This window comes from Gallinula chloropus (genome assembly GCF_964237585.1).
Source record: "Gallinula chloropus genome assembly, chromosome: 4".
NCBI classification, from domain to species: Eukaryota; Metazoa; Chordata; class Aves; order Gruiformes; family Rallidae; genus Gallinula; species Gallinula chloropus.
In genome coordinates, this window is record NC_140088.1 from 16,882,778 (window position 1) to 16,895,838 (window position 13,061).

Consider the following 13,061-nt stretch of genomic DNA (forward strand, 5'->3'; position numbering starts at 1 on the left):
GTGAAAGAAGGAATTTGATCTCATGGTCGGAAAGAGCAGCTTTGAAGCTTGTCTGTCTAGACTGAGGTAACCAGAAGAAAGAAGACCTCATGCCACATTTGCATGGGATAGGTAACTCTTCTAAGTTCAGTTCAAATTTATTTTGTAGTTCCGACTAATCATGAAGCCAAACACACAACCAGGAACCATCAGCAAGAAGTTCCAACTTACAGTCCTGGTACCAGTCCTCTGCTGCTTAGACAAGTCACTTCTCGGTTCTGTCATTGTTAATGTAAAGGCAAAAACTTATCTGCTGTTAGGGCGGATGTAAAGATGTGTTGTGAAGTGTTAGTAAGGAACAGAACTACCTACTCCAGGTACTTCAGTAAACCATCTTCTTTCAATGCTTTTTTGCTGTGGTTGCAGGAGTCCCATGGAAGCTCCACGTGTGGATCGAGTCACTGCGGACAACCTTCTACCAGTCTCGTTACTCAGTCGTGCAGACCCTCTTACGGGAATTTGTCACCATTAAAGAGGAGGACTATAATGAAGAACTGGTTAATGAAGGGCTGCAGCTCATGTTTGATATCCTCAAAACCAGCAAAGTAATTATGATTCCTTTTGTAACAGTATCAAACCCCAGTGTTGGGTTTTTTGCTACTGTGTATGGTAGTGTGCAAGAGCAAGCGAACGCCTCTGCCGAGTCCCCAGGGAGTTGTGCTATGGAAACGGCCCCGGCAGCATGTATCCGAGTTCATATGCGGCCCACAAAAGTGATCCTCACAGTAAGGACATGAATTTCAACAGAAGTGATAGCTCTTCTGCTGAAGTCCAGCTCAGCAGCTGGCTTTGGGAACTGTGTGGATGTAACGGGAAGTTATCGCCACGTTATCAGGGCACTTCAGGCCTCTCTGGGGTATCTCCCAGGAGGTTTCTGACCAACGCTTTTGTTCAGCAACATTTTCCTTCTGCCTGTTTCTTTTACTTAACAGTTGCCTGTGATGGGCTTTCCCCTTGCTCTTCAAGGCCTGTCTCAAACAGACCTGACCCACACTGTGCCCCATTTAGCAGATAAGTTCACCCACCTGACCACCACGTTCTCTACCAAGAGGCTGCTGCCCTTGGGGTGGGAGGGGGGTGCCTACCTTCCCACTGCAGGCAGGATGCATTTGGAAGGTGCAGACAGTGTATACTGCTCTTGGTACCTCCATAACTGGTCACTGCGCGTACACTGATTTGTCCTCTAAATCAAAAGCAGGAGATACAACTGGCTACCAGTAAAGCCAGTTGCAAACAAGGAACCAGAACTTGGTATCTGGCAGTCAACTGCCAGCATAAATCAAATCTTGCTGAGAACACGTTGCCCAAGGGCTTACCTGTAACAGAGAAGCGGAAGGATGAGCTGTTGCTGATGGGCTCTTTTACAGTGGCCCATAAACTGTTGCTGAGAACATTCTGTCAGAGTGCACGTGTTCAGGTCACGTGCTTGTCCCTCTGCTCAGAGGTTATTCTTGTAGGGTGCAGTTGCTATAAGCCTCTAGTGAGCTGTTACACCGCATGTTTGAAACCTGCTCAGTACCGAGTGCCCATTAATGATACCTGTTCCATCCTCCTTACAGAATGACTCCATCAACCAGCAGCTTGCATCCATCTTCACCCACTGCTACGGCAGCAGCCCGATACCCAGCATCCCTGAAATCCGAAAGACACTGCCAGCTCGGCTAGGTAAGAGCTCACCTGAGCAGTGACGCTCTTGTGATACTGTTCTGGTGATTTTTAAAGTATCCACAGTTCCAAAACATACCTCTTTTTGTTGTCTTACCCTAACAGATCCTCACTTTCTAAACAATAAAGAAATGTCTGATGTGACTTTCTTGGTGGAAGGAAAGCTCTTCTATGCTCACAAAGTCCTGCTGGTTACTGCATCTAACAGGTGAGTTGCTCTTCACAGCTAAGTGTTAAAGGGTGGGTTGTTCTTCACTCTCTCATTTGTTTCACTAGCTCTCATTGCAGTGAGGCACCAAGTTAAGGACACAGACTACAGACCATAGTTGAGGTCTGCAGGACCAAGCCACATTTTCCTTCCCCTTTTCCCTCTCTGAGTTTGCTAGCTAGAGCTATGCTTGCTCCTTATTTCCTGGAAATCTCACTCCTGCCCTGGTACACTTGCAGTTACATATTTCTTTCTCTCTTTATTTGCATACTAACAGTGTTTCATAACTATCCTGGGGGCATCAGATGAGACCCAAGCGATTTCCAGGTTAGGTTGTCCCTGACATTCTAAACTGTCATTAAATTGAAGGAAATGCTTTGACTGTCAACCTGTAAACAGGAACAAGGAAGGATCTTTATTTTCCCCTTGTGCAGGCTGTTGGTCAGCAGGTCATGAGCACGTGGAGCACTAATGCAGGAATCTGTTACACCTTTCTCAGGTTTAAGACGCTCATGACCAATAAAACAGAACACGACGGCCACGGCAGCAAGACCGTTGAAATCAGTGACATGAAATACAATATTTTCAAGGTATGTAACTTCACCCTTTCTTTCTTTTCATCTTCTTGGGTGCTATGCAAGACTTAATGTCACCAGTGACTTACAAGTAAAGATGTTGTTCATTTTCAACACACCACTATTTCAGGATATTCTGATCTTTGTTAAAACTTTCCAGCTAGGATCAACCTTAAAACAGAAACCCCTCCAGACGATATTCTTATTTTCTTTCTAGGCAGCTGCTCCTCCATAAAGCAGTAGAAATTGGTCTTCTACTGGAAGTAGTTTTATACTTCTGGGACACCATTTTCATGCTTTTTAAGGCATCATTTTCATGCTGTGCTAAGCAAAAAGTAAACTTATTTACAGCAGGTGGACTGCCAGGCTTCACAGTAACTCAGATGGATCAGAGATCAGTGGTGTCCCTGTCAATAAAGGCTCAAAATTGGGAATCACATTTTGCTTTTAGGACATTTCTATACTTAATGGACCTAAGGGAGGTTTGCTCAGGGTGGAGAATAATTTACTTAACGCACACCCGAGGAAAAAGCAAGTCAGTGAAATGGGATAGTTAAGTTATTCCAGCTTTCCAGATCTGGATTTCAAATTTAGAAGAAAGGTACAGAACAGGGAACTCCAAAGTCCAGAATAGGTTGTGCAACTGTTTCACTGCAGGGCTGAGGCTTTCCCTTTTTTTATAAGCAAACAAAACAAGCAAAGCTCTTGGTCAGCAGTACTGTCATCTCACCTTGAGTTGACCATAAGAAAATCCTTGTTCTGCTTGCAAGGGGCTATGCAAGTGTTCTGCTGGATAGATGACAGCCAAGTTTTCCAGTTCAGGCCATGACCCAAACAAGAAAATGTAGTTGAATGTAATAAAACAAGTCTCCTTAACAACATTTTTATGTCAGACATTTCTAAAGATAAACTTTTGTGTTGCCAGGAAGAGCAACAAACCAAAAAGAATTAAGCCAGTGAAATACTTAACAGAATTAAACAATCTGGTGGTAAATAACATCAGACAAGTTAAGGAGAGGATGGCATCCTACAGACATCAGAGACCCATGTCCTGCTTGGGGCTTTGCTGGAAGGCAGCTTTGCTCCCCTGTAATTCCGTTACACAAATGAGGCAATTTTAAAAGTAGCAGCTTAGTTTAGTTACTGCCAGCATTAGAAGGTATGAGGACAGCGTGCAGCCCCCACACCTGCTCGCCCAGGACCCTGGAATGGCTTCTCTTTCCAACACCAGAACTAGTCCTCCCCTAGATGGGACCGTGCCGGTTTAGCTGGGGGTGTGCGTGTGTAGATCAAAGAGCAGAAGCTGCCTCTTGCTCTCCCTGCAAACAATTAGGCCTTTTCCTCTGGCCCTGACAAGGGGGCTGGAAGCTGATTAGAAGCACAGCAGGGGTGGTGAGTGGCTGGGAGGTCCCTGGGACACTCACACGCTCACGGCGGGGCTGTTTGGGGCTCCAGCTAGCTTAACGCTCTGCCTGGGACCGCCCGCGAGGCTCAACAAAACCCGATCCTAAGAACCGTTTTACAAGGCCCTTCGCGTTGCTCAGAGACACGCTGTCACCCTCAGCCTAAAATCCTCAATGGGGCCCTTTTCAGAGCCCAAGGAAGAAAAGAATAGCAGAAAGCAGCAGATTTGCAATGCTAGGGGAAAAAAACCAAGAGCCAGCAGTAGAGGCGAGAGCCAGCAGACCACGCGATTCCCGTCTGCTCAGGCCGGGCAGCACAGCCACTCACAGCCCCTGGTGACTGCAGGGGTAGCAGCCTCAGGCCTGGCCTCCTTCCCATTTCAGATGCTGATGCAGTATTTATACTACGGAGGAACAGAATCGATGGAAATTCCCACCACTGACATCTTGGAGGTGAGAGCGGTTTCTTCTAAGCCTGGCCAGGCGCACTGGGGCGTAAGCAGAGCTGGAAAGGCAGGATCCGGGAGCTGAGGGCAGGCTGCCAGCCCGGGAGGCCGCGTACCACTTTGCAACCAGCTTAAAGGTGTCGAAACGCCACTGCTGGGAAACAAGAGCTGCCAGTGACGTTTGGTTACGTCCATGGGATGCAGGGGGAAATCCCTGGGATGGGTGGAAGCCTCCTTTTGCTCTCTGCCCTGGGAGGAGGGAGCAGGGGTGCTGCGCTTTCGGTGGGGCGCAGAAACGGTGCGGCTGATGTGGCAGTGCTGGTTTGGCAGGCTAAACGCCATGGGGCTGGGGAATGAGGAGAAATGGCCAATTTCAACCTAAACTTGTGCAGAGCAGCTGATGACACTGTAAAGGTTGGTCTAAGACCACGTCCCTGCTACAACTTTTACAGTAATGCTGCTCAGGCACAAGCACGCTGGTGACATCAAAGCTAAAAATTACACTCAGCTGTTGGGTTTTCTGAGGGAAAGAAGGAAAGGGGCTTTGAGCAGCCTAGAGGTCACAGGTCTTGGTAACAGATCACACAACTGCAGTTCCTGCAGGAGGAGCAAGCCTGTGCTAAGAGGGAAGATCTGGTGCTTTAGCTAGGCCTCGAGTGGCCTTTCTGCTCTTTCATAAGGACTTGGCCATTCAAACAGGGAGCTAGAGATTGTTCAGAGAGGAAATCATCAGCTCTGTCCATTTCCCTTCCCTCAAAGCCTTTCAAGGCTCATGATCTCAAGCAGCTTTTCTTGTCCTGATAGCTGTTGTCGGCTGCCAGCCTGTTCCAACTGGATGGCCTCCAGAGACACTGCGAAATCCTCTGCGCCCAGACCATCAGCATGGAGAACTCCGTTAACATCTATAAATATGCAAAGGTAAATGCCAAACTGCCATACTTATGAATCACAATTAAGCAGCACGCAGGCACCTGCTGTGCTGGTAACTGTCCTCACTGCCACTGGATCGAGATGCTGTTGTGGAGTTCCAGTCTATGAAGTCCTACACAGCCCTGCTGTGTTTTCTGTCCAAAGCAATCACATAGGAAATTGATGTGGGATCCCTACCGAGCAGGGAAGAGGTGTTGTAGCAGGCTGATACAGCAATATCAGCAAAGCCCAAGAGCTTCAAATCCTCAGAGCAGCAGGGGCAATTGATCATAGTGCAGCAACTAAGTAAACCCTTTCCTCGCACTCTCACTGCCAAAATATGTTCTTTACAGCTCCAGAACTAGCAGAACCTCTGTTGTGTGACACATATCCACCTCTATAGCAAATAACCCTTGTTATCAGTTAAATCATGGAGAAATACTCTGTCATTCCTGGAGGTTTGCAGGGACAGATCCCTTAAAGACAAGCAGGACTACACCAAGGGCTGATAATGATGGGCGTCTTTACATTCTGTGTAGTGACGTGCTGATCCTTTTTGATTTCTGACCCTCACACTGGGCTGGTTTTCTTCAGGACCTAAAAATATAATAGTGGGGGAGCAGAAGGGAGCACATTACCTACTGCTCTTGCTTTAGTACTGCTTCTTACATTACTATTTGCACAAAGTTCCCAGAAATGGGTGTGCGTGTGCACGCACAGTGCTTCTTAATACTGAATTGAGTTTCTTTGTGCTCTTATTACCGAGCCTCCCCAACTGGTCCTGAAGAAAAAGGAACCTGATCACGGCCAGAAACCCATCTAACCTCTTTTACAAGTGCCACATCCTTGTTCTCCTACGTTCAGCTCCTTTCTCCAGGCGTTAAGCTCGCATCCCATGAACCGTATTCTCATTGCTGTGAGCTGTGCGTGCCATCTGGCAGCGCGGAGCTTATGCTGCGGCACACGAGCTCCCCACTTGCACAGCTAAACAGGTATCGGCCACTTCATCAACCAGCTGCTCTGCTCCTTTAAGAGGCTGGAGCGCAGGCCAGGGGCTCTGCCAACAGCAGGCCATCAGGGGAAGGAATTAAAAAGAAGCTTGGATGCCTCCCTGCTCACACTGCACCCGCAGAAAGCACCAAAAGAAGTTATCAGCCATCACTGGTTTCCTTTCAGTGCTTTTCCACTATTAGCACTGGCCTTTGCCTGTCCTAGAGATTAGTGGGAACTGTGTTAGAATTAAGTGTGGGCACGTCCTTTAGGTCTGTGCCACAGAAAAGGCTAATTGATCTTCATCCCTCCTGCAGATTCACAACGCGCCTGAACTTGCCTCTTTTTGCGAAGGCTTTTTCCTCAAACACATGAGCTGCCTTCTAGAGCAGGACTCGTTCAAGCAGCTCATCTACGGCAGGAACAGCAAGGTGCAGGGCCTGGACCCTCTGCGGGACCTGCAGGTGGCCCTGGCTGTCCGCCTGCACTCCGTGTACGTCACCTCCAGAGTGTGAAGCTGGAGCGCTGGTTCGAACTGCACGCGGATGCAGTGTTGAGCAAAGCTGCAGCTTTCCTCCTTGTCTTCTGGATCTTGCTGAAACTCCCCCACCACAGATGTCCCTGGGCAAGGGTGCTGTGCCTCGGCCAGCTGATGGAGGGGAGCTGGCTTCTCTGTGCTACTACTGTCACAGAAACACTGTCACAGCTCAAACAAGAACTGAGGATCCACGTGATGAACCCGAACCACAGATCAATGCTCCCATTTCAACAAGCACAATGCAGGGCTGTAGAGATGTGAGGCAATTTGCTTAGACCCAACACCTAATGCGTAGTCTTAAGTGTCTGCCTGCACCCAATGGACACCTAGTTTATACCTGTAGATGTTTTACTTGCCAACAGGCTGCATAGAGGGAGTTTTCTAACCCTACAGCCTGCTCACCACATCATCTGTCTGAACACAAAGGCTGGTCTACACAAACTGCTAACAAGCATCAGTGTCTGTACGTGCCGAGGGACTCGGGTACCAGATTTCCCCCAACATGTTTGCACCTTGAGAGAGAGAGAGATTTCATAGATTTTCAAAGCTGAGTAGAAACAAGTACTAACTCTGAAATTGCTCACTCTTTAAACCTAGTATGAAGAACTGAGCTGGGGCAGGGAGGGAAGTGCTTTGGTTTTTAAATATGGTTTCACTGTGCTAGTTATTAACCTGAATCCAGTTTAAGGAGGGAAGAGAAAAGTCTGCCCTTTCCCTGTCAAGGCTTGATAGTCCCAATCATTTTCACCAATAAAACCTGTTTGTGACTGTTATCTGTAAGACACAACCCCATCAGAGAGGCCTTCTAAGAGACTCGGGTGTAACAGGAGTTAGCACTATGCTGAAAGACTGTCCAATAGCATAAATAGCAATAAAAGTCTCCCCAAGACCCCGAGGAACATCCAGCTCAATGGTTTGTTCTCTCTCTGGAGCTCTGATTCTCCACTTACCACAGCCCCATCTATGGAATGATGTTTCCACATAGCCGCTACCTCAGGGGACGGGGCACAGCGCAGCCCTGCCCAGTCCCAGGGGCACGCTGCAGTCCGACCTTTCGGCAGCAGCTCTGGAGGTGCCTCCACTTGAACGCCCCAAGATTCATGTTTCTCCTTGGCTCACAGCAGACAGACACTCCTGTTCCAGGAGGACTCATGCTAGGCTGCCTTCTCGCTGACTTAGGAAAACTAAAAGGACACAGCTCAACCTACAGTTCTGTGTCTGCAGCAATGTTTTTGTGTGCGTGTGCTTTGGGTTTGTTTGGTTTTTTGCTTAGTTTTAAATAACCCCAACCCCAGGCAGGCAGTTCCTAGTGTAAAGACACAGACTTTGCTCTTACCAATAGCTTTAAGGAAAGACCTTTGGTTATTCCCACTGATCTTTGTTTGCACACCCCCCAAAAACACCTGCAAAGACTTTTTCATTCATTATAGGTGGGTGACAGTAGAGGAAGGCAAATTTTCCATTGGCAACTACTGCTTCTTAGAAATCCAACAATTAGTAATCATTGTAACTAAACACACTGGAAGAAGGAGGCTGAGCTAGGCCTGAGCTCCAAAGCACGACGTAAGACGTGGTTTAGGTAGATGAAGGGCAGCATCGAGGTAGATGAATGCCAGCATCTCCTAACAAATGCATCAGACTCTGACATTGCCTCATTCCTAAAGGATTGACACCAGAGGCAGTGTGCTTGTGCAAGGGTAAGAGCGCCTTGTCAAGGTGACAAGTCAGCCAGGGCACACTCCCAGTTCCTGCTTGAGGTACAACAGCCGCTTCTGGAGATCACCAGCTTCAATAACCCTATTTATTATCAGAAAGCCATGAAGGTGTTTCAAAATTATCACTGCTCTACCTGAAAAATACCACAAAAGGCTTTATCTTGGAAAGTATTTTCAAGTAGCTGCTCCAGCTATCTGTACAAATCTGTAGGTCCTCCTTTGTTTCTGTAATATTACAATGCTTTGTTGATTGTACATTAATGTTGTCATTTATGTAAATGTACCGGGATTTTATTAACAACGTAATTTTAAAATACATGCTGCTGTTATTTATTCTGCTCTTCTAACGATGAGAAAAACACCCCCATATTTAAAGACACCTCTTCAGTGTCTTTAAAAGGTTGTGACAGTTCTAGCACCTGAAGTTTTCTTTGTTATACACACCTAGCTTGATGCTTTAAAAGAAAGGATGAGGAGGCATTCATTTCTCTTTCCTAAGCTCAAACGTTTTTGAAGTAAGGAGTTTAACTTGCATTTTCCCTGGCTTTTCATCAAAAAGCAGCCGATATATCGTAGTGTCTAAGAAAACTCCCAATTCTAGGATTCTTCTCTGCAGGAAAGGAGGCAGCAAGGGTTAAAGCAGGCACCAGCTGTAGAGGTTCAAGCCCAAGGGCCCCAGAAGGCTGAGCAGGCTCTGGTGGGTGCAGGGCGGCCATAAATATTGTAGACCCCTACCAAGTTTGGGGATAACAGCTGAGGTGTAACTCTGGATTTGGTGCTACCCAGACAGGACTCAGGTACACCCTCAGGATGCTACACACAGATCAGAAGAAACCACTAACACAGCCAGAACCTGCACTGGGCTCTGAGAATCTCTTTGTAACTGTTCTTTCCTCCAGTTGCCCATCACACACCAGCACAAAGGGCTCTGAGTCGCATCACTGCTGGTGGAGCAAGACCCGACGCCCAGGTCTGTAAGGAATTGCTGTCCCTGCAGTTCTTTGCACGTGATTTACACGCCTTCTCAAGAATCAAGGAATACAGAGACCTCAGAGTCCCTTTGGAACAAGCAGATTAAATAGGAATTCCTTATGAAACTCACACTGCATGCTGCCTCTGTTCTACACTGCGCTGCCCTTGGAGCCCTAGAAAGTAACGCAGCAGTTTGCCCAGCTCTGGGGAAGCACAGAACTTTGCCGGCCATAATGACATCATTTCATGGAGCAGAGGAAATAAATAGAGCTCACACATCTGCCTGAACAGGCTCGATGACTTTCAGACTAAAATAAACCCTTTTTGTTTCTAATAAGCCTTTGCACAGCAGGCAAGCGCCGGCTAATGCGGCACCGCTACTAACTGGCCCTTTGCCCTCGCCAAATGCTGCCCCAGCAGCCAGACGTTACTTCCTGCACCTGCCGTAACGGGGACGCCCAAGGAGACACTGGGAGATATTAGAGGAGCGCGTGGCCTCCCCGAGGAACGGGCAGCAAGCTGCTGTCGCCACGGCCCAGGGCCAGGGACTCGGAAGCTAAACCTGCCTCTCTGACGGGCAGGTTTGGGTGCGAGGGCTCCGTCACCCCACAGCAGAGAGAATAACTCACTTGGCCCTTTGGGCTCAAGCAAAGGAGCCAGGGGGAGAAAACCAAACCCAGGGGGTTTGTCATATGATGAAAAAACGGGAGCAGAGGGAGCAGAGAGGCCTTGCCAGCCGCTGCAGCACTGCCCGGCCCAGCCCCTGAGCTGCAGCCATTTCAGCGCTCCCCGCTTTGCTGCCGTCAGTGACTAGCAATCGAGCAGGGCAGATCACAACAGCTGGGCTGCAGCGCTACCCACGGTCCCGGGGCTCTCAGCGCTCATCGGTTCACACATGCAGCTCACTAGGTTGAGCACAGGCTTCCACCCAACACTCCTGTCCCCATGTCTGGCTCAGGGAGGAGAAGGCCACCTGTGTCCCTCACCACCACCCTTTATTTGCCTGCTAACACTGTGCAGGCAGTGGAAAACACGCCACAGGGCCCGTGGAGTTTTGGTCCCTTACCAAGGGACGGGCTCGTGACTCAGAGACTATATATATAGAGAGACGCAGTAGTGACACAGTCAAACAAAAATCCAGCCATGGAAGCAACAGCAACTCCCAAAGGAGCATCGCGATGGGCAGATGGAAAAGGCATAACTTCCTCCTGCCCCTTCTACGCCTTGCCCCTATCCAGTACACCAGCCTTCACTTTCCACGCAGCCGTGGGAGGCAGAACCCCTCCTGACAGTGCAGCCTGCTCACAGCACCGGGGCAGATCCTCAGCTTCACCGGTTTTACTTCCTCCCAGATACCTTGCAGAGGTCAGCTCCCTCCAGCTGTCAAAATAGCTCACGGGTCTCCGAGCAAGCAGGATGATTCCACTGACAACTAGGTCACATCTACCCACCACCTGCAGAGAGCTGCTCAGCTATACGTGGCTTTCCCCTTTTCCTCCAATTAGCCACAGCACTGCATCACTGCAGGGAAACAAGCTCGCTTGGGCACAGGAGAGGAGAGCACTAACCTGCAGCAATGCGACAGAGCAGTGACCCAAGGGGGCACTGAAAAAAAGGCCATAAACTGACCTGATGGGTTTAAAACACTAATGCATGCAGTGACTGGGTTGAGTGAAGACCTGTCCCTTGGATGAGCAGGGGAGGAGGCAGGGACAGCTGAGCTGGCTTTGCCTGCAGGTCAGTGCCTGTGCTGCACTCCCAGAACACCAGCTCCATCAAGCATTCACAGCACCATCTGCAGGGGATCCGGGTCCAGAAATGTCTAGTCAGAGGGAGAGACAGGCTCAAAACCAACCCCATCCCACAAGTGACAATAAGAGAACTCACTGTCTTCTCGGCTCTTACGTTGTGTTGCATTCTTAGTGTGCTGCTGCCTACAGAAAGACATGCACTCCTGCTCTGTTGTTGGATTGCATTCAGCTAGCCCTTACTCTAGCTGGAATAGTAACCCAGCTTGCCTGATGGAAAGCGCAGACAGAGGAAAATGTGGTTTGACTAGACTCGTTAAAAAGTAAAAATCCACATCTCTCACTTTTTTTAGTATCTGAGGGCTTTTTTCCACTTTGCTGTTCAAAGAGCAATAGACAGGCAGAGGAATCCAAGAAGCTGCCAGGAATCATAAAATGTACACGGAAAACCTGAGAAAGAACGGCTCCACTGCATGCACACGTCTTCAGTAGCAACGGCAATACTGTCCCTCAGTACAACACCCCACTCAGAAACAGAGGGGCACACGCACAGCTCAAACCCTCCAAGTCTCGTACAACACCTCAGTGCACCCAGTCCACCAAGCAAGAATTACTGCAGCCTATAGAAAGGAGCGGAGGCAGCTCCACAAATATCTCAGCTAATGGCAGAATTCTGATCTGCCTGCAGTATCCCATTTAATTTTGCCTGCTGCCTTGCACCTCGATGTGCAGTTTACAAGAAGTCTTCCTGGGCTGTCCTCACAGAAGCTCCCAACGTACTTTCCCCAGGACAGCGCCAGTAAGTCAGGCATTGAAGTTTTTGTTGAGTGCTGCCTGCTAGCATGAGGCCTTATGTCCTGAAACAACCAAAAACCTCAGTGTGACTTCAGGCTTACACAGTAACGACATTATCGCAGCCACACGCGGGTCACGGCTTTGGCACAGCCCCAGCAGCAGCAGAGGACAGTTGAATTCATACTCTGCTTCACAGCTATTTAGCACGGCCTTATAAATAAACAGAAACTTTGACATATTTTTCATTAAAAATAGGAATTAGGTTTTTTTTTTAACTTCTTGGCTGTTTGAGCCTTAAAAGCACAAATGTGTTTCTGAGCCCTAGCAGCACGTGGGTGTTCTGTAATAAAGCTGCTCTTAAACCATACTTCTGAGCCCATTAGTAGAAGCCAAGTTTAACAGCCCTCCTGAGACACACATTGTGATTTGCAACACTTGGACACTGTAGGCAAGTTCAATCAGCACTTTCTTAGCGCAAGTAGCAGTGTGCAGTAGAACACCAAACCTCCCGCTACTGTCACCTGTGAGACACTAAGACTCAGAGCGAGTAAACAGTGTCACCTGGCTGAACAAACCCAGCGAGCTGCATTGGTTAGAGGACCTGAAGTAATCAATCAGCGCTGCTTTGCAAGCACCAAGCTTCAACGTGCTTTAAAAGGGCTCTGACAGCATTCACAGCTTTGACTTGCAGCCAGTTAAACCCCAGTGAGTGTCGCCAAGCAGAGCAGGAAGCCAACGATGCGTGGTCAGTAACCAATGCGTGGTCAGTAACCGTTTGATACCTTACCCAACCTCCTCTTCAAGCACCTCTTTGTCACCTCCTCAGATGGCAGAGGGATGCGACCAGCTCGGAGCAATCTATAAACCCCCTTTAGCTACCGTAACCATCCCTCAGGCAAACGTGACCGATTCAAGAGGTTTCCAACTGAGCTAAGCAAGAAAGACATCAGAAAACCTCCCTCCCACAGGTACACATGGGAAATGCTTCAGAAGCTGCAGTCTCCATGCTAGAGGCAGTCTCCAGGCCCAGGCACGCCACTGCCACTCCTGCTTGTGGA

At 48.6% G+C, this 13,061-nt stretch overlaps 1 protein-coding gene across 1 annotated transcript in view; it reads left to right on the forward strand.

Annotated features, from left to right (window-relative positions):
- Positions 1 to 6,750, forward strand: part of ABTB2 (ankyrin repeat and BTB domain containing 2) — a gene marked incomplete at both ends in the record, with an annotated part of 126,210 nt that extends 119,460 nt beyond the window's left edge. The window contains 7 exons of the mRNA XM_084263789.1: positions 406 to 584; positions 1,599 to 1,704; positions 1,810 to 1,912; positions 2,412 to 2,502; positions 4,275 to 4,343; positions 5,141 to 5,254; positions 6,553 to 6,750. Coding sequence (XP_084119915.1) covers positions 406 to 584; positions 1,599 to 1,704; positions 1,810 to 1,912; positions 2,412 to 2,502; positions 4,275 to 4,343; positions 5,141 to 5,254; positions 6,553 to 6,750 — 860 coding nt within the window. The remainder of the gene's footprint in view (positions 1 to 405; positions 585 to 1,598; positions 1,705 to 1,809; positions 1,913 to 2,411; positions 2,503 to 4,274; positions 4,344 to 5,140; positions 5,255 to 6,552) is intronic.
- Between the last annotated feature and the right edge of the window lie 6,311 nt (positions 6,751 to 13,061).